Consider the following 23,166-nt stretch of genomic DNA (forward strand, 5'->3'; position numbering starts at 1 on the left):
TCGGCTGATCTACATTTTTTAAAGGACAGAAGAATTAACAGCTAAAACTAATAGTCCAGAGTTCAGCTGGACAGCAGCTTTTCACTATTGGCATTAGTCAGAAAGCAAATGTCATGTAAAGCACCCCATTCTTGGATGAAAAGCATCTCTGGAACCTGAGGTCTGCAAACACTGGCCTCCAACTTGTTAGAGGCACCTTCACAGGGTAGGCCAATTTCATGTCCTGGTGGCGGGGAACTACGTAAGTGCCAGGTCTTGACCTTATCCCAGCTGTCCCCCAGGAGTCCCACGGTGGGTGTCACAGAGCAGGGAGCCACCTTGAGTCAATCTCAGAGCCTGGGACAGGCTGTGCCTGATGGCATAGGCAGAATCAGGTCTCTAAGAAATAAATGGGAGCCTCCTGCAGCGAGGAGGGCACAGAGACCACAGTGTCCACACAGGTGACAATAATGCCCATGCCCTCTGCAGCTGGAAACCTAACCAAGGGCATCTGGGACCCTTCACAAAGGGACAACAGCAGGTTTTCACCAGCTTCAGAGACAGAGCAAACCAACCACAGCAAAGGACTTGCCACAGACGCTCGTGAGCCGATTCTATTCATTCAGAGTAAATATTAAGGAATAACCAAGACGTTTTGTGTGTGGTAAAATATAAAATTTACCATATTAACCATTTTTAAGTGCAGCTCAATGGCATTAGCACATTCACATGGTGCAGCCATCACCACCATCCATCTTAGAACTTTTTCATCTTCCCAAACTGGAACTCTGTTAAACACTAACTCTCTTTCCCTCTCCCCCAGCCCCCGGCTCCTACCATCTACTTCCGTCTCTAAGTCTGACTCCTCTAGGGACTTCCTGTGAGTGGTATCACAGTGCTCTGTGCCTGGCTCATTTTGGAATGTGCATATTTGGAGGAAAAGGAGACTTGTTCTACCATTAGACATACTACAAAGCACTACTTTTTAAAACCTAAATTGAGCATTGGAAGAATCTTGAAACAAACCATCTGTGAGTCTACATGGAAGAGGCAATCCAGGGAGGCCATCAAAGGATCTGCCAGATGCTCCACAGTGCTGAGATCAATGTCTGGGGGTGGCGGGTCGGAAATGACATCCTGGATCACAGGGTGCCCAAAAGCAAACCCCAGGGTTTAAGGCCTATGCAAATATACCTAGAACTGGGAATTTAAGAAATAAACAAATTGAGGTAATTTTTGCAAATTGTGTATCTATTAAGAAACTTGTGCCCTGACTAGTTTGGCTCAGTGGATGGAGTGTCGGCCTGCTGACTGAAGGGTCCCGGGTTTGATTCCAGTCAAGGGCATGTACCTTGGTTGCGGGCACATCCCCAGTAGGGGGTGTGCAGGAGGCAGCTGATCGATGTTTCACTCTCATCGATGTTTCTAACTCTCTATCCCTCTCCCTTCCTCTCTGTAAAAAATCAATAAAGTATATTTTTTAAAAAAGAAACTTGTATCTAGAATAAAGAACTTACACCTCAATAATAAAAACATAAACAACCCAACTAAACAAAAGGCAAAGACCTGAAAACACATTTATCCAAAGATAATATGCAAAACGGCCATGAGCATGTGAAAGATGCATCAGTCATTGGGGAAAATGACTCCTAACCACAGAAAGACTCTGCCTCACTCACCCCCACTGGGATGGACACACAGATGTGAAGATGGAATCTTTGTATGGGGCTCATGGAAATGCAAAACAGGGCATCCAATCTGGAAAACCATCTGGCAGTTTCTGCAAAGATTATCCAGAGTTTCCATATAACCCTGCAATTCCCCTTGCAGGTGCACATCCAGGTTACTGAACATATGTCTGCACAAAACCTGTTCACAGCAGCATGGTTAAAAGGTGGACACTACCCAAGTGTCCAACAGTTAATGAACAGACACAACATGGTCAATCCACACTGGAATATTACTCACCCATGAAAACGAGAGAAGCACCGACACTCCCTACAACGTGAATGAACCTTGAAAACATGACGCTCAGTGAGAAGCCAGACACAAAAGGCTACACAGTGTGATTCCATTTATGTGAAATGTCCAGAGCAGGCAGATCCAGACAAAAAGCGGGTCCAAGGTTGTCAGGGTCTGGAGGATGGGGGTGACTGCTGATGAGGATGGTTTTTTTGTTCCAAATCTTCTGCAATTTATCAATCAAGAATACATTCGGGCATGTATCCTTGGCAAGTAAAATGAGTAGTGTAACTCAGCACTTACAGCAAGGAGGCAATATTAGCTCAATATTATTGAGCTATCCTACAAATTAAGAACTGACAAATCAGCCCTGACTGGTTTGGCTCAGTGGATTGAGCGTCAGCCTGCGGACTGAAGGGTCCCGGGTTCAATTCCAGTCAAGGGCATGTACCTTGGTTGAGGGCACATTCCCAGTAGGGGGTGTGCAGGAAGCAGCTGATGGATGTTTCTAACTCTTTATCCCTCTCCCTTCCTCTCTGTAAAAAAATCAATAAAATATATTTAAAAAAAATATATAGCCAAATTCTGTGGCTTTTCTTAAAAAACAAACAAACAAAAAAAACAGGATGATGCAGCGATGACATGCATGGACTCTGGCTTGCACTTTTTGTGCTCAGCTCTGATTCTGACACATAACGGTATGACAAAGCCAATTACTTAACTTCTCTCTGCTTCAGTTTTTCCACCCATAAGATAGGGAAAATGGTACTACTGCCTCAGAAGGATCATGTTATGTACTACTTTTTATAATCAGGGCAGAAAAATGTAGCTGCCCATACAAAAGCAAGATGCCTTTCACCTGTATGAAAAGTATGGTCACTAGTGCATGCAGTGTCCCGGATTGTGAGGGATGTCCGACTGCTGGTTTAGGCCCAACATCCCCAAAGGGGTCCCAGATTACGAGAGGATGCAGACAGGGATGAGGGACCGCCCAACCCCATGCACGAACTTTGTTCACCGGGCCTCTAGTCCTATATAATAAAAGCCTAATATGCAAATTGCTCTACCTGGGTTCGTCAGCTCACTATGATGTGCGCTGACCACCAGGGGGTGGTGCAGAACATGGTGGGTGTTGACGATGTGGCGCTGACAGCGGGCAGCAGTGGAGGCGCTGCTGGCCCCAATGGACCCTGAGTGGGACCGCAGTGGGATAGTGGAGCAGGCGAGTGGGCGGCGCCAGGCCAAGGCGGGTACCATTGTCACCCCAATAAATTTAATTTTTTAAAAAAGGCAACCTAGATAGCCAACCAAAGTGACAGCAGAAGTGAAGTGGGGAACAGGGGGTGGTTGTTGGAATTGGGGTTGCTTTTGGGGGTGATGTAATATTCCAGAACTGGTGGTGATGTGTGCACAGCTGGGAACACACTAAAAATCACTAAACTGTGTACTGTAAATGGGTGAATTGTATGGTGATTATGTCTCAATAAAGCTATTAAAGTACATACATGATTTCTTTTCTTTTAACTTGGGGGGACTGTGTCTTCTGGAACCAGACACACTAGTGGGGGAGAGGCTCGTTGGACTACAAACTTCTGGGCAAGAAAAGCACAAGGGAGCACAGCTGGAAGTGAGCACTGGACTTTAATCCTGCCTTTTGGGTGAAGGGAGAGGACAGATGCACCTTTGCATTGTGAGCACTGGACAGACAGCCAGGCATGGCTGTGGCAGTTTGCAGGTGGAGAGCAGTGAGGGGTCATAGAGACCCTGTCTTGAAGCCACAACAAACCTGTCCTCACATTTTTTAGACAAGTGAAACTGTTTACTCAAAATACCTTTAATTTAAAAACACCCAGCTTCAATACCAACTCAAATCCAGAGGTGTTTTAATCTCCCTGCCTGCTGACCTCAAGAGTCCTCAACGGGTCAGGGACAGGGCCACTGTGAGAGGAGCACAGAGAAGGGAAGCTGGAAGTGGGGGCTTACCCGGAGACTCGGACCCAAGTCCCACTTGTGGGGAGCCACCTTGGAGTGCCTGGGGGGACAGGCAAGAACCTAGGACTATCTTGGTTGCTGGCTGGCTCACTGGCCTCCCCTCAGCATCCTGTCCTCTTGAGGAACCATTTACACAGGATCCCAGGTGGGGCTCAGTGTCCATATGAGGCCACAAGGGCCCTCAGCCCAGGAAGGCAAGCACATAGCCTGCCTTGGGTTCCAGAGGAGCAGCAGGTAGGTTTCCAGGGTTGAGCAGATCACAGCAGGACAGACCGCCAGCAGACCAACTGCCTGGGTAAGGTGGTTACAGTCTATTTGTCTGTTTCCCGGGAGCTGGGGGAGAGAAGAAAGGAGGTGGATAGTGACAGGCTGTGGTGGAACCTGGAAGGAGAAGGCTAGGGCAACAAAGAAGAAAGCAGGTCTGGAAAGAAGGGGCTGAGCTCAGAGCTCTGGGTCAGAACATTAGTGGGGCAGGTAACAGGTGGGGCCCACTCAGGCAAAGACTTGGGTCCTTCCTGCACCACCAGTGTACACAGACCCCCCCAGCTGGGGTGGCATCTGTCTTACCTGCTAGGTCGTAGGATGGCTACTGTACCAGCCGGTAGGTGATGTATCTGCCTGCGGTTTCGCTGGGCCGGATGATCTTCACTACCTGCATCAGAATGAGAGCAGGGCTGGGCAGGGCCTCCCCAGGGACCCAGGTGTGTGTGGAGTTTGGTGGGGGCAGCAGCAGGGCAGGTGGCACCAGGACCCCTAACAGGAGAAGAGACTTGGGGGTAGCCCTGATTCTTCAAAAAGCTGGGGGAGGGAGGGAGGTCCTGAGGCTCCTGCCCAGGAGGAAAAAGGCTGGGGGTAGGGCTCTCCTGCCAGGGTAGTCTCTCACCTGCCCTCTCTTTATCCCAAAGTAGCGTGCCACGGGGTCTCCAGCCTGGATCCTGGGCAGCTGGTTTTCTCGGAGTTTACTGGGAAGCTCGGTCAGGAAAAAAGCCACACAGGGCTGCCTGGGAGGGATGGAGAAGCCCAGAGGATTGGGGAGGGGAAAGGATAGAAAGGATACTATCTGGCCAGCAGCTCCGTCACCTCCTCCTTGGTCATGACAACATGCTCTGGGACCAGCTGCCAAGAGAACAGAACCTGTGTCTCCAGAGGGCCAGGACCCTGCTGTGCCCCACACTCCCACACGGGGGAAGGTACAGTGTCCTTCTCAGCTAGTCTACACCCCACCCATGACTGTCATGCAGAGAGACCTTGGGATACAACCTGGGATCCCCATCCCCAGGTCAGCAGTGTGGGCTGGGAACCCACATTCTCAGCAAGGCTCAGGTAACGCTGCTGCTGCTGTTGCTCTGGACCCAGGGGCCACACTTTGAGAGCCTGGCTCTACTTCCTTTACCATCTCACCCCTCCCCACCACCCAACTCCCCCCACCTTCCCTAGGCCCCACCTCATGCTCCGTGATGTTGATGAGCAGCTCCTGCTGCAGAAACTGTTCCAGGATGTACTTGGGGGCCATGTCGACCAGGGACTGGAAAAGAGATCCTCAGACACGGCCATGCCCCACCCCCACAACACACACACACACACACACACACACACACACACACACACACACACACACACACGTGCGCGCGCGCGCGACTGGAGACCTAGCTCTTGTTTCTTCCTCAGAGGACATAGCAAGTGGGAAAGCTGAATGGGTTTGATCTTGTACCTCAACAAGAAGCCAGGCATAAGCAAGGCATTCCCATTGCATGCATGGGGTTCTCCCCACTGCCCTGGCACTTGGCACATCTCCAGACCTCAGCCTGGTGTCAGGAAATGAGTTTCTATCAGTCAAATGAGTCCAGGAGGTTGGTCCCTGAGCTGACATGGAGGCCCCTTCCCAAGAGAGGACCAAGATGGCAAAGACTCTGGGCAAGGACCACAGGCACAGAGAAGAGGGTGCTCACTGCTCCTCCCATCCCACTTAGGCCTCTCCAACCACAGACGGGGGATGCTGGGCCTGCTCTGGGGATGCCCCATGCTGCCCACAAAGGACAGCAGCTCCTTCTCAGACCCTGAACTCCCACATTAGAACACAGGACCAGAGGCAAGTGCTGCCGAGGGTGCAGTGGGTTCCCTGGGTGAAGATAGCAGCGGGCCTCTTAGGTGCCATAGGAAAGTGAGGCTCGGGACAAAACAGGAAGGGAAGTGGTCAGGCTCTTTGCTGTGGGGGCACCCACCTGCTTGGCAGAGGGTGTCATGCCCTGCTGCACCACGATGAGGGCTCGGGTGATGTTTTCCTCCTGCATGCGTTGGCAGTACACCTTGATGGTCTTGATCCCCACCTTGGGCTCCTCTGCGGAAAGAGCGCATGCTGGTCCACAATGCCAGGCGCCTTACCACCCCTTCCCAGGCATGTGTGGCACCCCTCTGAGGCCTCAGTTTTCCTGTTTGTAGAACAGGGAGCTGGCTGCCTCCAGGTCACCAAGCAGCTGAAAGGTGCCTATGCCCCTGGACTTCAGAGGGCCCTGTCTGGAAGTGGGGTCTGGAATCTGGGTTTAGTTGGGTGCCTCACTGGTTCCAAGGTTTGAGAACCCCCAAGCTAAGTGGCTTGTTTAGTCTGGGAGCCCACAAAGTGCATGGCTGGGTGTCCAGAGGTGAGATGAGGTTGGTTGATCTGCCATGGAGACAGACCACCCATCCCCAGGGGTAGAAGTCCTTACGTTTTCAGTAGCATTAGGGGCCTGGGGCTTTGTCACTAGAGAAACACTGGACCCTATGAGCTTAGCAGGTCAGCCACTGGGCTCTGGCCACCAGGATTCATGTGAGACTCCTAGCTGGGCCTCTGTCTCCTGTAGTGCAAATCACTCCACCGATGAGGGGTATCCTGGGCTGAGTTGTGTCCTCCCAAATCCCCATGTTTGAGTCCTAATCCCCAGTACCTCAGAAGGTAACTAAACGACTGTGTTTGTTAAAGGAGCCTTCAAAGAGATAATTAAGGTAACATGAGGTCATGTGAATCCTGATCCAATCTGACTGGTGTCCTTCTAAGAGATTGAGACAGACATTAGGGACCCTGTGAGGACACAGGGAGGAGACAGCCACCGTCTAACATGCTAAGGACAGAAGCATCAGGGGGAACCAACCCAGCAGACACCTTGATCTTGGACTTCCAGCCCCAAGCGCTGGAGACAATAAACGTCAGTTGTTTTAGGACTCATCTGTAGTGTTTTGTTATGGCGGCCCCAGCAAACCAATACAGGCAGAAACTTTGGCCCTGTCCTGAAGCATGTCCCAGAGGAGCAGTGACACCTCCAGTGTCATAAAACACCAGGAAATGCAGGGAGAACTCCTACTCCAGGGAGAAGCTAATCCCTGACAGGTCTGGAGATGGCTCTTTGGGAGGCCTGTAATTAGGTATTAAGGTCTGAAATAATCGTATCTCATACACCGGGACATTTATCTTTAAAAGTGTCACCAGGTTCAGCTCTGCAAATGTTTTCTGCCCACCCCCTTCTTTCTAGGCATGTAGTTGACACCAAGGTGCTAAACACAGCCTGGTCCCCCAACTTTTGCAGGCCTGAGAGGGAGGCTGCCTCAATGTGTTAGGTGCTAAAACAGAGGAACACAGGGATCCCAGGACACCCTCAGTGGGCTCTTTGCTCAACCCAGGGCTCAGTGGGGATCCTGGAAGGGGAGGCACCTGAGTGTAGTCTCCGGGGACAATGACTGGACACTGAGGAGGCAGAGTGAGGAGGAAAGGGTGTGGTGAGGCAGGGGATAGGCAATATGAGACAGTAACTCTGCAACGGTGCAGGAAGGAGCTGCAGGGAACACAGGTGCTGAGAGTCGAAGCTGGGCTGGTGGTGGACTGAGGAGGAAACAGTGGGTCTGAGGTCAGGAGCTGGGGGCTCACCTGGAAGGCCTATGACAATTGTGGTCAGAGAAAACAGCCAAGGAATAGAGAATGGGGATGGGGACCAAGAAGGAAACTGGAAAAGGTACTCAGAAGGGCGTCGCCCACAGCACATAAGGTGAGGGGGAACTCCCTCCTCTGGGTCAATGTTACAAGCTGGAATATTCTAAGCAGGGGAATGTTACAAGCTGGATCCTAAGCAGGCCCTCAGATGGCTCTACCAGAACAGTGACCCCATCAGGCACCAGCAAGACACTCACCTGGGAAAAAGACAAACATCTGGTCAGTGGGGTCATCATTGTGGGCCACCAGCACTGTGAGGTCCGTGCGCCGTGGCCGCCCTTCACTTGGCTTGTCCCCAAACTGGGCCTTGAACTCCTCTAGTGTCTGGTCCAGCTCATCCTGAGTCACCAGGTAGCCTCGGTCATGGCACAGCTGTGGACAGAAAGAGCCAGGTGACCCAAAGGGAGAGGAGGAATGGCAGCAATAGCTTGGGCTGAACGAGGCCACTGTGAGGACAATACAGGGAGTTTGGGGCTCAGTGTGGCAGGTGTGTGTAGAACCCAGAAAAGAGGGATGAAGCAGGTAGAGACAAATATGGGGCACACACCAAGACAGCCATTGTGCCAATCTAGTTAATCAGCTGCCATGGGTGCTGTCATTTTATCCTGAAAACTGAGGCCATGAGAGGCTGTGATTAGGAAGCAGCTGCAGAGCTGAGACTTGGGTTGGGGCCCTGGGGTCTGGGGCAGAAAAAGACAGGTGGGAGGGGCATTGCTGGGCTGCCTGGACAGTTGAAAACCAGGCAAAAGCTTCAGGGCCATGAGTTCTAGGACTCATCTCGGAAACTGGGGCTCTTTAGTGGGCTGACAGGAAGAAGATCCAAGTCTGGTTTGGCTCAGTGGATAGAGTGTCGGCCTGCGGACTAAAGGGCCCCAGGTTCGATTCTGGCCAAGGGCACATGCCGGCTTTACTGGCTAGATCCCCCCTACCCGTAGGATACGGGAGTTGTTCAGGAGGCAGGCAATCAATGATTCCCTCTCATCACTGATGTTTCTATCTCTCTATCTCTCTGTAAAAAACAAACGAACAAAAACAAAAAAACGTAAAGAAAGGGGAGGTCAGAGCTGCTACTCAGCCTGGCCTGCCTGAGGCCCCCTACATTCCCTTTCCTCTGTGAAGTCCCCACAGCCTGATTTTCTCTCAGGACCCACAACACTGTCGGCCTGTAGCACAACTGTTTCAGTCCCTATCTTTGGGGGAGCTTTGCAAACTGGAGAGGGAAGAGCGAGAGCGAGCGCCGGACCGAGATCAAACCACAACCTAGAACTAGAACCCGCAACCTTTTGGTGTACAGGACAACGCTCCACCCGGCCAGGGCTCTAATAAACTCTTTTAAAAGTTCTTTACAGCCGAAACCGGTTTGTCTCAGTGGATAGAGCATCGGCCTGCAGACTGAAGGGTCCCGGGTTCGATTCCGGTCAAGGGCATGTACCTTGGTTGAGGGCATGTCCCCAGTGGGGGGTGTGCAGGAGGCAGCTGATCGATGTTTCTCTCTCATCGATGTTTCTAGCTCTCTATCCCTCTCCCTTACTCTCTGTAAAATATCAATAAAATATATATTTTTTAAAAAAGTTATCTACAGGGTTCGGCATTCTTTACGTGGACAACACCGTGACACAAGAGGTAGCAAACATCCGGGTAGAGACACCAGACTCCCGCTTCCGCCTCCCTGCCCCGCTCGGACTCACGACTGGGCCCCGAGGCCCGCGCTCACTGTGCTCGCCAAGCCCCGCGCGCTCTCACCTGCATAATGGTCTTGCGAATCTTCCACAGCCGGTATGTCTCCTCCTCGTCATCCATGCCTACCTACCGCCGCTCGCACTCACTGCGCCTGTGCCCGCCAGGACGCGTGCAGACTGTGCCTGCTGCGAAGCCCCGTTCAGGCCCCCTCAGCCTCTCCGTTTAGGGCTGTCGCCAGCGAACGCCTGAATGCAACGACCTTTGGGAGAGGCAGTGCTAAGGGCAGCCCGAGTGGCTGGTGGCTGTGCCCAAGAAGTGCGAATGGCACCGCCCACTCGCGCTTTGGAAGCTCTCGCGTGGCTTTGGGAGCTCTCGCGTGGCTTTGGCTGTTTCTCTGGAGTTCCTGTTTCTTCTCAACACCCGTCTCGGGGCGACAGTTTAGAATTCCAACTAGCTGTGGCGAGAAAGCTGAGGCTGGGGTAACTGAGGCCCAGACCGAGCCAGAGGACTGCTCTCCTCTCAGGACCCGTGGGGCTGCGTAGTAGTCGCCCCATAAATATTTGTGCGTTCAACTGTAGGGGGTCCTTTCAGTTGGTTCTGGGCCATGTGCAACCTAATGGGTCCCAGCCTCAGTTTTCCCATCTGTACAATGGATATAATAAACTGCCCCTATTTAAGAGCGTTAGCTGACCCTGGCTGGGTAGATCAGTTGGTTAGAGTGTCTTTCAGATAAACCAAGATTGTGGGTTTGATCCCTGGTCAGGGCACATACAAGAATCAATCAATGAATACATAAATAAGTGGAACAATAAATCAATGTTTCTCTCTCTCCCTCCTTCCTCTCTCTCTAAAAAATCATAAACTTAAAAAAAAGAGAGAGGGTTAGTTGAGAATCTAAAGGGACGACCATGTTTGGGAGGAGGTTGGCATAGGTCCTAGTGCTTATGACATTCTCCCACCTCTGTCCTGTCCCCTGAGCTCCAGCCCTGTCTCTGCCTGTATCTCTCCCTAAGTTCATACAGGAGGCTCACCCAGCCCAGCCCCTGTCACTTTGGAGGCCATTGGTAACTTCTCATTCAGTAATACATTTATTCAATCAGATATTTACTGAAAAACCACAGGGCAAGCACCCCCTTAGGTTCCAAGAAGAGAAAGGATAGACATGGTGAACATATTAGACAATAATGTGAGAAGGTGACAATGCTTTGTAAGAAGAGCAGGCCGGCTATGGGAAATGGGAGGTTTGCAGTATCAGACAGGAGGTTAGGAAAGGGGAGGAGAAGTTCCAGCAAAGGCCCAAAGGAGGAGAGGGAGGAAGGTGTGGCATCTGGAGGAAGGCCTTATCAGGCAGAGAGTACAGTCTGTACCAAGACTCTGCAGTTGCATCTTGCCTGGTTGGCAGCAGGAGGCTTGTGGAGGCAGGATAGGAGAGGAGGTCAGAGGGTGGAGTGGGTCAAATCTGAGAGGCCTTGTTGATTGAATTGAAACATTTGGGTTTTATATTCAGGGAGACCAGGGAAGGAGCTGGGGAGGATGTCCCAACCGGAGAGTGGGGAGCAGTGCTCCAGATCCAGGTGTCCTGAAGGAAGCACCCACAGGATTTGTAGGACAGGACGTGGAGATGAGGGCAAACAGAGTTGCCCTGACTGGGATGGAAAGGCTCAGTGGGCAGATAGGGAAGGACTCTTTGATGTACAGAGCTTAGGGGGCTCTGGTGAGACCCCAAGGGGAGACATTGATGAAATGGGGAGGATAGGAGTCTGGAATTCAAGGTGAGGTTCAAGTGGAGACAGACATGTGGGCACTATGGGCACAGGGTGGAGATTGGAGTTGGGAGCCTGAATGAGTTCACTGAGCAGATCCAGACCAGAGGCCAGGACGAGGAAAGGGAGCTGTAGAAGGCAGAAGTGTGCACAGACCCTGGACCGGCTGCATGGGCTCCAATCTTGGCTATGTGACCCAAGGCGCACATTATTTAACCTCTCTGTGCCTCATTGCCTCCCTCCCCCGTGCCACAAGCAGCAGCCACTTCCTAGGGTGACCTGGCTAATGACTGAGCACCTGACACTAATGTTATGTAAGTGCTCTTACATAGAATAAGGGCAGCGAGAGGTTGCCAGGTATTCTGGAACCAGGTGAAAAGGTGTCTGGAGGAGGAATAGGGAGCAGCCATCGAAGCCACCAAGCAATGAGTCTGAGCAGGCCTGAGGACTGGGCAAAGGTTTAGTTAAGTGGGTGTTGTTCATGACCATGAGGAGAACAGATCCAAGGAACGGGTGACCTGAACGCCTGGATGGGGCAGGTTTGCAGGAGGAAAGGAATTGGAGATGTGGCTAGATGCAGAGAGGAACGGGGGTGGGGAGGGGAGGGACAAAGTTGGAGAGTGAGAAGGTCAGGGTGGGTTTTAATAGGAAAAAGGGCTCACAAGAGCAGGTAGGCCTCAGGACACCAGAGAGGCTGGCAGAGCCAGACCACAGTGCTGCTGACTCAGAGTCCTGCCACTGATCAAGTGGCCTCAGCACCAGGACACAGAGTAGCAACCTGCTCCTTCACACCCCTCAGCATGCTGTGCCACCTGGTAGATCCTGAGGCCCAGAGCTCAGGCCCCCACCCACACACTCATGGGTGGGCATGTAAGATGGGGCAGCCACTGTGGAAAACAGTCTGGTAGCTCCTCAAACAGAGTTACCACGTGATCCAGCATTTTTACTCCTAGGTGTATAAGTGAAACCGAACATCCAATGGGTCTGAGCTGCCTGTCTCTATTTGAGCCAATTAAACAGAGGCAAGGTTGAATCATACATGAGCATTTATTCCAATAATGCCAGCAGTATGTGAGAGCAGCAGGTCATCCACAAAAATCTGCTCGACTCCTTCCCATAAGCCAGCCACTTATATCGGGTAGGAGGACAAAGATTACATGGGAAAGTATAGGTATTACTTTTTAGTATAGGCATGGGGAAGTAGGCAAGGTATAATGGTTACTAGGTTACAGGCAATGTGGGCTGGGGTGGAAAGGGCGGGCAAAGGGCAGTTGCCTCCTGGGCCAGATTGTTTCAGCAACAAGGTTGTTAATCTTCCCATGATGACAGGCAGTTCTTGGAAAAGAAGAATGGACTGACTGCATTCCTAGGTTAACTTTTTTTTTTTAAATATATTTTATTGATTTCTTACAGAGAGGAAAGGGAGAGGATAGTTAGAAACATCAATGAGAGAGAAACATCGATCAGCTGCCTCCTGCACACCTCCCACTGGGGATGTGCCTGCAACCCAGGTACATGCCCTTGACCGGAATTGAACCCGGGACCCTTCAGTCCGCAGGCCGACGCTCTATCTACTGAGCCAAACCGGTCAGGGCCCTAGGTTAACTTTTATTTCCCAGGGCACATAGCTCTCAGCCAGGTTAGAATGTGCTTCTCTAATCAGAACAGAACAATCACGGTTAACAGAGCATGATTAATATTTCTTATAATTTGTAATTATAGCTAGTCCCTGTTAGGTCTGATCAAATAACTGAATTGATACCCTCCCCGTGGGAACCAACCTTAAGGCCATTTCACTATGGACATTCCCTTTTGCTGAGACCACACTTTACTTGCTGAGACCACATTCCATTCTCTCTCCCCTCTGGACCTGCACAGAGAATTCTCCGCCTAGAAAAAGCCCGCCAAAAGTTCGTTAAAAACCGCTGGTTCCTGTCACAGGGTGCTGGAGCCATCTGGGGCTCAGCCACCTGGTGTGCGGATGATCGAATAAATTTGTAATCCCTCACCATTCTGGCCTCGTGCGTTCCTCCTTTGGCGACCTAACAGTCCCCCCTATTCTATTTCTGCCCTTAACATTAGGAGAAATGAAAACATGCCCACACAAAAACTTTATAGCATTACAAAGCCAATAGATGAAAACAACCCAAATGTATATCAAGGGATGAATAGATAAAGAAAGTGGTTCATCCACACACTGGAATATTACTCAGCTATGAAAAGGAGTGAAGCACTAACACTCGCTACAACATGAATGAAATTTGAAAACATGACACTCAATGAGAGAAGCCAGATACAAGAGGCCACAGAGTGTGTGATTCCATTTATGTAAAGCTAGGGGCCCAGTGCACGAATTCGTGCACCTTGAAAGGAACTGTCAGCTGTGTGGCTGTGGTCAGCACAGGGGCGGGTCTCGGCCCATCCTCTGTGCCGCGGCTGGCCAGGTCCCCTCTCTGCTGGCAACCCCGCTCCTGCTGCCTCCGCTCCCATGCACTATTGGGCGGTGCCGGCCCCGCTTGCACCCGCTGATGGTGCGGAGCCATTGGGGCCTGCGCCAGCAGTGGGTGTGAGCAGTGGCTGCTGCTCCAATCACCCCTCAAGAGCAGGGGGAGGTGGAGAAGCCTTCAGGGGCAATCAGGGCCAGCAGCCGCTGCTTACACCCGCTGACTGGCACTGAGCAATTGGGACCAGTGCCAGACACCGGCAGTGGGTGCGAGTGGGGCCATCACCGGCACTGGCAGCAGGTGCGAGCACCAGGTGGGACCATGGAGCATGGAGCAAAGAATTTTCAGTAACCACCAGAGGCTCGCCCTGATGACAGTGACCAGTGCTCCGCCTTGGTCTGGTGCCCCTGCTCACCTGCTCCACCATCCTGCCGCGGCTGACGCTCGTCATGTTCCACACATGCCCCCTGGTGGTCATCGCACGTCATAGCGACCGGTGGTTCGGTTGTTCCGCTGTTCCATCTATTTGCATATTGGGGTTTTATATATATAGATGTCCAGAACAGGTTGTTATGCAAAGTGTGATGTCCCAGAAAACCTCAGCATATTGTTCTTGGATTCCAAAGAAATAACCCAGAAGACTGGCTGTGAAAGACATAGGTTTATTAGGACTTGCGCACACACCAGTGGCTGCTACCGGTGAGGTTGAACCACAAAGCCCCATCCGGTCTGAGGACTGGCTGAACCTGGGTGGCCCTGGTGCTATTGTTTTGCATGACACCCACACTTTCCAAATACAAGGTTTTATAGAGGACAGAAAACAGAGAAAAACAGGACAAGCAGGAAGAAGAGACTGTGCAAAGGCTGTGTGAGATCAAAACAATGTTTTCTTGACTGAGGAGCTAGCCAGGCTCACAAGTGTTACAGGGCAGTGAAAAGCTAGGGAAATTCCATGGCAAGAGGAATAGGGAAACTGAGACAAGAACGTTAAAACAAGGCCAAACAGTGTGGGCAATTTACAGCCAGCTTGTAAATAACAAGCCATTATCTTCCCTAGCCAAGGACACTAGAGAGCAAATGGTTTAAAGCCTCCCTAAGTAGAGAATGCAGGAAAGGGGGAGAGAAGGGGAAGTCTTTCTCACCCACTAAACAAAGAAATCAGCTGTTTTGAGGAAGGAAAAAGGGCAGTTTTTTGTTTTTGTTTTTTCACTCCCTAGGCAAAGAACACAGCAGTCTCAAGGCTTAACAAGATAAAATTGCCAGGTGCTTCTCATGATTTCTGGGAAGGCCACAACAAAGTAAAAAGGGACCTTGAGAATTAATCTGTACCAAAATACTCAGCAGGGGACTTTTTAAAAATGTTTTTGATTTTAGAGAGAGTGGAAGGGAGAGGGAGAGAGAGAAGAACATCAATGTGAGAGAAAGATGGATCGGCTGCCTCCTGCACGCCCCCTACTAGGGATCAAGCCCACAACCTGGGTGACCTCCTACTGGGATTCAAACCACCTTTTGGTGCATGGGACAGTGCTCAATCAACTGAGCCACCCCAGCCAGGGCTCAGCAGAGGAGTTTTTAAGCCTATAGGCAAGAGGGTATATAATGCCTCAAACCCCCAACCAACTTGCTTTGCTTGCCTTGCTTTTTTAATAAATTTGATTACCTTAATAAATTGGTTTTATCACAACACAATCAGGGCCTCTCATTTAAATTCATTTATATGAGAAGACAAGAACCAGGGTGGGACAGCCCTCTCCTGTCTCAAGATGCTGTTTGATAGGACCACTCTGGTCTTCTGTGAGCGGTGCCTATAACACAAGGTCTCACAGTCCACTTACTGATAGCCTTCACTTTATTTCCTACAGGGTGGGAGGGGGAGTTGGTGCTTGGGAAGGGACCCATGTTCTCATTTACCATACACAGGCAAATCCACAGGCAGGAAGTGGGTTAATGATTGCTAATGATGATGGGGAGTGACTACTAATGGGGACAGGGTTTCTTTTTTATATAAAAAATTTTTTTAATTGATTTCAGAGAGGAAGGGAGAGGGGAGAGAGATAGAAACATCAACGGATGAGAGAGAATCTTTGACCGGCTGCCTCCTGCATGCCCCACACTGGGGATCGAGTCCTTCCTGGAACTGGTTGCCACTCTGGAAAGACCTCTGGCCAGTGGGCAACTCACCTTCCTTACTGAGGGTCTTCAGCCACCACAGTGGAGCCTCTCTGAAGCCTTGAGACTGCCCCAAGACCCCATGAATTCCATCTGTAAGATGGGGTCCCTTTGGCAAAAGCTGTGCAACCTCAAAGGCAAACCCCTCCCAGAGCCTGGGGTGCACTTTCCCCACAGGGCAGCTGGGGCCCCACAGACTTGTCTCCTCCCCTGTTCTTATCTTCTATGTATCCGGGAGGAAGTCAGGCATGGGGTGAAGCCCCCACGCTCCATCTCTTACCCTTGGTGTACCCCATGGGGGGCTCACCCTGTGCTGTTTTTCTGGCAACTCTGAAATGGATAACAGCAAATAACAATGGATCACAACGTAAACAAAAGTGGAAACAGCTGTGTCTTCCTAAGGACCAGACTGTCTGGAATACCCAGTGCTGCCAAGGGGAGGAACTGAGGAGGGTTTCCTAAGAAGTGAGGAGGCCCAGCTGAAATAATATCCCCACCCCCAGGGGTGACTCCCAGAACTATGGAGGCCTGCTGGAGGGAAGAAGCCATGATGAAGACAATCGTGCAAGAAGGGGCATGTAGCAACCGGGCAGGGGAACATTCTCCCTCTACTGCCTTTACCACCCAACTCCACCGGTAAGCCCCCTGCTCTGCCCTCTGACAGGCCTGGGTCAGGGGCAGAGAGAGGGGGCTCAATGGTTCTCCCAAATGAACCCAGCCCCAAGAGTCCTGCCCCCTGCCCTGGATTCTGCAGAAATGTTCATGGGAGGGTCCAACAAAGAGATAAGAAGTTGACAAAGCACAAAAATGCTGCAACCACTCTGCAGACTCAGGGTCAAGCTCCAGTCATGGCTGGGGGATGGGGGCAGCCAGGCCTGCTGTGGAATTCCATGACTCAGGTCCCAAGAATGAGGTGGGTCATTTTTCTGCCCTTGTGGCCAAGTGCCTGAGCCCAGAGGTGGGGCCCTCCCGCTGTGCACGCACCGCCTGTAATGTAGAAGTGGAGATGTCGCTCTGGGGTTGTTTTCCTTGTAAGCACACACCTGGTCATCCCCGCGTGTTCTCCCTGGGGGGCGGGATCCCACGGAGCCCGTTTTAATGACTCCGCCACCCCCCCCCCCCCGCCAGGGCTCAGGTGTGACTTACATAAGTGACTAAAGGACCTTGACGCTCCCCCCGCCCCCCCCCCCCCTAGCGGACACTGCAGCAGTGGGCGACTCTGGCCGGGGACACCCGCCTCTAGGTGACCCCAGGCCCTCCTGGGCGCCCAGATGGAGCCGAGGCGCCTCGCGCAGTCCCAAGATAACGGGTGTCTGGACCCCAGTTTGGTTTTATTGACATTAAAAACAAAACCCCAGTTTTCAATGAGCTGGAGCGATTTTTCTGCAAGTTCAAGATCCCTCCCTTAGGGTTTCCAGTAGTTTCTCAAGTTGTGTGGCACCCCGCGGCGCTGTGGTCAACTACCCGGTAACTGTCAACGGGCCACCAACGAGCCGCTTGCGTGGAGGCGGCCGCCCACCCGCCAGCGAGCATGCGCACTCACAGACAACAACAAAACCGCAGCCCGCTCAGGCACCGCCCGCACACGCCCCTCACCCCAGCCTCCCAATGGCTGTCGCTGTCACGCGTCACAGCGCCTGACCAATGAGGGCGCTGGTGGGCGTGGCAGCAGGATGGGAGGCCAGGCGCGCCGGCGCGCGTCCATTGGTCGGCTCGGCGAGGGGAGGAGCCGCTGCCTCCGGGGTGCCCCCGCCGCCGTGATGAGCTTCAGCCGCCTGTGCCGTCTGCTGAAGCCAGCGCTTCTGTGTGGTGCTCTTGCCGTGCCCGGCGTGGCCAGCACCATGGTGAGTGCGGTGCCGGCGGCCGGGTCGGCGGGCCGTTGGGGCGGGCGCGCGGCCTCCACCGTGGCGCGCAGGGCCACGGTGACCTTGAGTGGGAGCTCGCTGGCCGGGCGCAGGCGGGCGGCCGTCGGGACCGTGGGTAGCGCGCGGGCTGGGGTACAGGCAGGGTCATGGCTGGGGGTCTTGGCTAGATGTGAAGGGCTGAGCGGTCGGGAACCTCGGGCCGCTCAGGGGCTGCTGCGTCGGGACAGCTGGGGGCCCCTAGGCCACTGGCCCCAGGCTGGGGCCGGGAGAGTGGGGGAGCCCCTTGGGCTGGTTAATCCGGGGTCACGCGCCTCGAGGCGTCACCGCCCCTCCCCCGCCTTGTACGCCCCGGGACACTGCGCAGTGGCGTCACAGATGGGCGGCCGGAGTCCTAGCTACCGGCCCTTTGTCCCCGGATGCCGCACTTGGTGGGCACAGAAGCGTCCGAAGGGTTGGCATGGGCCGCGCAGCCGCCGGCTCCCCGGGTCGCTGCAGGCAGCGGCGCCGGTTGCCGGGCAGGCGGCGGCGGCGGCGCCGCGCCCTCGGGCGGCGAAAGGCTCCAGCTTACGATCGCAAGAGGACGCGCCCCCGGCGGAAGGAGCCTGGTTCTGAGAGCCTGGGGCAGGCACATCCCGCGGCCTGGAAGAGTGACTGTTGTGTCGAGTATCAGGATCCGGTGCGCGCGGGGCCCCCACACAGGGTGGCGGTGTCCCTCGCCCGCTGGGGCACTTGGTGGGATCCCCAACCCTCCCTGGGCCTTGGTGTCTGCAGTTAAAATGCGCCCCGCGCGCAGGTTGCATGCACCTTTGAGGAGGAGGAGCTCTTGCCTTTTTCTTGCCCCAGGGTCCTGTCTGTCTCAGCAGGGATCCACCTGGGATCTCCTGCGGTGGGGACCTGGTTGGACGAGTTGGCCGGGGTCTTCGGGCCTCGAGGTCCCCCAGCCGCTCAGCTGCTCCCGTGTCTGTCTTGCAGTGTGCCTCCCGTGATGACTGGCGCTGTGCTCAGTCAATGCACGAGTTCTCAGCCAAGGACATCGACGGGCGCATGGTTAACCTGGACAAGTACCGGTGGGTACCTACCTGCCTGGTGGGGGAGGCAGAGGGAAGGTCAGCAACTCTGACCACCCCATCCCACCTCCAGGGGCTTCGTGTGCATCGTCACCAACGTGGCCTCGCAATGAGGCAAAACAGACGTAAACTACACTCAGCTTGTCGACCTGCACGCCCGATATGCTGAGTGCGGTTTACGGATCCTGGCTTTCCCTTGCAACCAGTTCGGGAGGCAGGTGCGTGGCCCCAGTGTCCCTGTTGTGCGGGTGTGGGGAGAAGGTCTGCCCGTGGGAGGGAGGACTAAAATGGGGTACACGCTCCCTCCCACACACTGACCCCAGTACCTTTCTTTGCTTGCCACAGGAGCCAGGGACTAATGCAGAGATCAAAGAGTTCGCTGCCGGCTATAATGTCAAATTCGATATGTATAGCAAGATCTGTGTGAACGGAGATGATGCCCACCCTCTGTGGAAGTGGATGAAAGTCCAGCCCAAGGGGAGGGGCATCCTGGGAAAGTAAGTGGGGGGAGGAGAGGGCAGGGCAGGATGGTTCCCCAGGGGCTGGGGGGGGGGGGGGCTACAGTTGCCATGGGGTTTCCTCATGACTTCTTGCTTTTTTTTTTAGTGCCATCAAATGGAACTTCACCAAGGTAAGGAAGGGTTTTGGGGGACAGAATAGGCCAGGACTGTGTCCAAGGCCAGCTCACTGCCCACATCCCAAGAAGCCCTAGGCCTGGCCCTAATGGGGGGGGCTGCTTGCTTGCCCCCAGCCCTCTTGCAGAGGCCCCATGAGGGCCTCCTCTGCTAAAACCCCATGTCTCGGCAGTTCCTCATTGACAAGAATGGTTGTGTGGTGAAGCGGTATGGTCCCATGGAAGAGCCCCAGGTAGGTGCCTTTCCAGGGAGCCTGCTGGGTGTGGTGCCTTGGGAAGAGATGTTCTGACCCTGCCTCTCCCACAGGTCATAGAGAAGGACCTGCCCTGCTACCTTTAGCTCCACAAGTGTGGCCTCCCCCATCTGAGCCCACCGCCTGCGCCCCTCGGAGCCTTCCACCCGGCACCCATGACAGTCTGTCTAAAAACCAGCCTGCTGGTGGGGCAGACCCGAGAACCCGGCGTGCACCTCTGCCGGAGGAAGGCCCCTCGGCCCGGCCTGGCTCGCAGCTCTGCACCCCCACCCCTGGCTGCCTTGTGGGAATAAAACATACAAATTGGCTTGCTGGGTGCTTCTGCCTCCCTGGGAGGTCATGGGGGTGGAGTTCCCTTGAGGTTCAGATGACTGCATTCACCCTGCAGCCCAGCTTCTAATCTTGACAGCCCCACCCCTTAGGCACTTAGCAGAGCTGATAATTCTTAACGGGTGCTATTCCTGGCCCAGAGCCAAGATCTGAGGCCTCTTTTGGGGCCTGCCCAGGGCAGTGGTCTTCCCAAGTGGGCGAAAGTGGGAGGGTGAGGGAGGCAGGCACCTGGAGCGTAGCATCCGCCAAACTGCTCCTGGCTCAGAGCCATGCTGGGCAGGGCCTGCTCAACAGACTGGCCTCATTGTATGGGCACCCAAGCCTGCTCATGGTCCTCATTTGGTGTAACTGGGTAGTAGTCCACAGTCCTCCCTAAGAGGATGGGGAATAATTTGGGGAGTGGTATTGCTGGAGAGTGACTGGGCTCCCATCTTCCAATAGCCTCAGGGAAAGCCTGCAGTAGATGGGGACCTGCAGAAGGTGGTGCTTTTTGCCCCCTTGTCAGCTTCTTGGCTGGGGGCAGTCCTCTGCCCCTGGACCAGAGGCTTGATGTGCTCCGCACAGCTCCAGGGAGTGGCCTGGTGTCCATTCCTGCCTTCAAGACCAAACCCAGCTCCTGAGCCCTCCTGTCTCTGGGCTGCCCTGCCTGCTGGAAGGAAACCCTGGGGGAAAACAGGCCAAAGCCTGAGGAACTGGTCTCACCATGAGGGTCCCAGGTGGGCTTCATCTCTCTAGTGGGCAGGAGGCAGTGTCTGGTCTAAGACATCACGAGCCTGGCTCAGCTGGTCCAGAGGCAGCTGACTTACGCTGGTGCCAGGACCACAGTGGGCAGTGGCCCTAGTGGGTGGATGTATTTCTCCTGCCTGGCTTGTCATCCACAAGGCCAGTGAGTGGGATGAGCCCTTGTGACTGAAAGCAATGGCCTCGGGAGGGGTGTCTGGGCAAAGAGTGGTCCAGTTTCACACACACCCCTATGCCTCGCAGATGGTAGCCATCCCCTGACCTCATTGCCCAAAGTGGGACCAGGCACCCCCCACCCCCACCTTCCCTCCTTCCCACCCTTGTGGGCCAGAGGAGCAGACAGCATAGGAAGTAGTGAAAAGGCACATATATTTTAAAAAAGATGTTTTTACATATATACACTGAATTATAAATACACATAGAAACCAGGGGCTGCCCACCCCTCCCTCCAGCTCCACAGAGATTCTGAGGTCTGGAAGAGGCAGCTGGGCAATAATTTAGGGAGCAGAGAGCAGGTAGGGGGGAATTGCATATATTAATGGGGGGTCTGCCTCTCACAACCTCCCAGAGACAAGGCCCTGAGAACTGGGGGTTTCCTGAGTTTCCAGCTCTTAGGGGCCACCCAGTTTTGTGTATTTCAGGGGTTCTGGCATTTCTAGGCCTGAAAAGGTGGCCCCACCCAGGCCTGGAGGGCAGGATAGGAGAGGCACAAGAGGGCAGCTCCACCCCCAGGCCCTGCCTGAGCCCTGAGTGGGACATACACACCTGCTGCCGCATTGGGCAGGGTGGCAGCATCTCGGATCTGCCCAGGCACCGACCAGGAAGGCACTACAGTGGAGGCCTTGTTTAGCTGGATGAGGGGCACCCTAGCCCCCCTTCCTTTCAGTAGTTAGCAGGGGCACCGGAGCCCTGCTCACCACCCACTTTGGTACTAGACCATATCTGTGCAGATGTGTATTACAGATAAGTTTCATCCAGGAAGAACACCTGGCTGGGGCACAGCCCAGGCCTAGGAATTGGGAAACGGGGGGCTGAACTGGATGACACTCTGCCGCTCGGGGCCCCCCCCACCCCCTGGCACCCCTGCACCGCCACCCAGGGGGCCAGGGGGCTCTGGGGGCGGCACAGCATTGAGGGAACGCAGCATGTCCTCTAGCACCTCCTTGAAGTTGATGTCGCAGCCCTGGTGCACGAGGGTAGCAGGGTCAGCTGGAGCATCGGGGGTACCCAGGAGCAGACTGGGCGCAGGGTCCTGGGGCAGTGGAAAGGCGAAGGGTGAGGGCGGTGGGAAGACCTGGGCTGGTGGGCTGTATGTGAGGTCCAGGACCTCTCCAGGACCACAGGGCAGTGCCAGTGGGCACAGGGCAGGTGATGGCACAGGGAAGCCCTGGCCATGCGCTTTCTTGCGCTTCACGTCTGCGTCCATGTGTTGCAGCTCCTGTAGCACACGGGGCACACAGCCCTCAGGGATCTTGATGCCTGCAGAGCGTATGGGGATGGCAGGTCAGGGCCTCTGGTGCAGAGCCCACCAATCCCCATAATCCCCTTTCCACTGGCACGCCCACCCACTCACCAACTTGCTTCTTCTTGTCCTTGGTCTTGAGGCGAACAATCTGCAGGTAGCTGCTGCTGGTGACATCAGCCATGACAGCAGCGATGCGGCCCCACACGCGCAACAGTGCCCCGCACAGCATGTAGTGGTGCCGCAGCCTCAGGCCCTGCACACAGTCCTTGCCTTCCTGCACCAGCCGGCATTGCCGGTTCCTGCGTGGCAGGCAGGCAGGGCAGCTCAGACACTCAGTGCTCTACACACCTACCTTTGATAACCTGCAGGCTCCTCCCCCATTCTAGCTCAGCTCATCTCTGTAAGTGCCCCTCTTGGGGGTCCTGGGATGCCCAAAGGGCCCCTTACTCTGTGTGGTGTGTGGGACCATCCCTAGTGGAGCTGCCCAGAGAAAATGGGGCAGGACTGTCTAATGCAGTGTGCCTCCCACCCACTCAGTCCAACCCGGGTCCTCACCATGAAGTGTGGCTGCAGTGCTTCAGTGACAAGGTGTAGTTACTCTCCCAGAGCTCCCTGGCCTCCTTCGCCGTTACCTAGGGGGACAGTCATGTGAGACCCTGAATGAGACCTGTCCACACTTCTAGTACACAATTGGGGAAATCGAAGCCTGGAGTGCCCCAGGCTGGCTCATCTCAAATCTGGCAGCCCCCTCCTGGTGGCCAGCTGGGGTGGGCACAGAGGGCAGGCCTGGGGCTGCAGAAGCCCCAGCAGGATACATAATAGGGATACATAAGCCCAGGGACATGAGCATCCTGGGGCCT

General features: G+C 54.1%; 3 protein-coding genes across 9 annotated transcripts in view; 1 reads left to right on the top strand and 2 right to left on the bottom strand.

Moving 5' to 3' along the window:
• Window positions 1–3,563: 3,563 nt before the first annotated feature.
• On the bottom strand, window positions 3,564–9,903 carry POLR2E (RNA polymerase II, I and III subunit E). 2 transcript variants are annotated; one of them, XM_080675014.1, is made up of 8 exons: window positions 9,638–9,903; window positions 8,092–8,266; window positions 6,156–6,271; window positions 5,378–5,458; window positions 4,991–5,049; window positions 4,817–4,895; window positions 4,501–4,585; window positions 3,564–4,266 (listed from the first exon to the last, which is right to left on the bottom strand). In XM_080675014.1, exons 1-7 carry the CDS (start codon window positions 9,692–9,694, stop codon window positions 4,520–4,522), a joined length of 633 nt encoding a protein of 210 aa, XP_080531140.1. In that variant the 5' UTR covers window positions 9,695–9,903; the 3' UTR covers window positions 3,564–4,266; window positions 4,501–4,519. The 2 variants fall into 2 exon arrangements, with proteins under 2 accessions (XP_080531140.1, XP_080531141.1); XM_080675015.1 differs by lacking the exon at window positions 4,991–5,049 and having other exon boundaries at window positions 4,817–4,930; window positions 9,638–9,893.
• A 7,705-nt stretch (window positions 9,904–17,608) lies between these two features.
• On the top strand, window positions 17,609–20,077 carry GPX4 (glutathione peroxidase 4). Of its 2 annotated transcripts, none has more exons than XM_080671724.1 (7): window positions 17,609–17,794; window positions 18,788–18,882; window positions 18,956–19,100; window positions 19,228–19,379; window positions 19,489–19,513; window positions 19,690–19,749; window positions 19,824–20,077. In XM_080671724.1, exons 1-7 carry the CDS (start codon window positions 17,624–17,626, stop codon window positions 19,854–19,856), a joined length of 681 nt encoding a protein of 226 aa, XP_080527850.1. In that variant the 5' UTR covers window positions 17,609–17,623; the 3' UTR covers window positions 19,857–20,077. The 2 variants fall into 2 exon arrangements, with proteins under 2 accessions (XP_080527850.1, XP_080527849.1); XM_080671723.1 differs by having other exon boundaries at window positions 17,718–18,491.
• A 1,116-nt stretch (window positions 20,078–21,193) lies between these two features.
• SBNO2 (strawberry notch homolog 2) overlaps window positions 21,194–23,166 on the bottom strand; it is a 70,861-nt gene continuing 68,888 nt past the window's right edge. For all 5 annotated transcript variants that reach the window (XM_080674147.1, XM_080674146.1, XM_080674148.1 and 2 more), the window contains 3 exons: window positions 22,862–22,938; window positions 22,415–22,605; window positions 21,194–22,320 (listed from right to left, as the gene is read on the bottom strand). In XM_080674147.1, the coding sequence (XP_080530273.1) occupies window positions 21,851–22,320; window positions 22,415–22,605; window positions 22,862–22,938 (738 nt within the window). In that variant the 3' untranslated portion in view covers window positions 21,194–21,850. The remainder of the gene's footprint in view (window positions 22,321–22,414; window positions 22,606–22,861; window positions 22,939–23,166) is intronic.

This window comes from Plecotus auritus (genome assembly GCF_963455305.1).
Source record: "Plecotus auritus genome assembly, chromosome: 6".
In the NCBI taxonomy this organism is placed as follows: domain Eukaryota; kingdom Metazoa; phylum Chordata; class Mammalia; order Chiroptera; family Vespertilionidae; genus Plecotus; species Plecotus auritus.

Bases quoted from the DNA above. Each gene is read 5' to 3' on its own strand.
- POLR2E (XM_080675014.1), bottom strand. From the start codon at position 9,694: ATGGATGACGAGGAGGAGACATACCGGCTGTGGAAGATTCGCAAGACC. The intron at 5,459-6,155 runs GTGGGTGCCCCC...TCTCTTTTCCAG, and splicing joins TGACACCCTCTGCCAAGCAG to TCCCTGGTCGACATGGCCCC. The intron at 4,586-4,816 runs GTGAGAGACTAC...ATTCTGATGCAG, and splicing joins TTGGGATAAAGAGAGGGCAG to GTAGTGAAGATCATCCGGCC.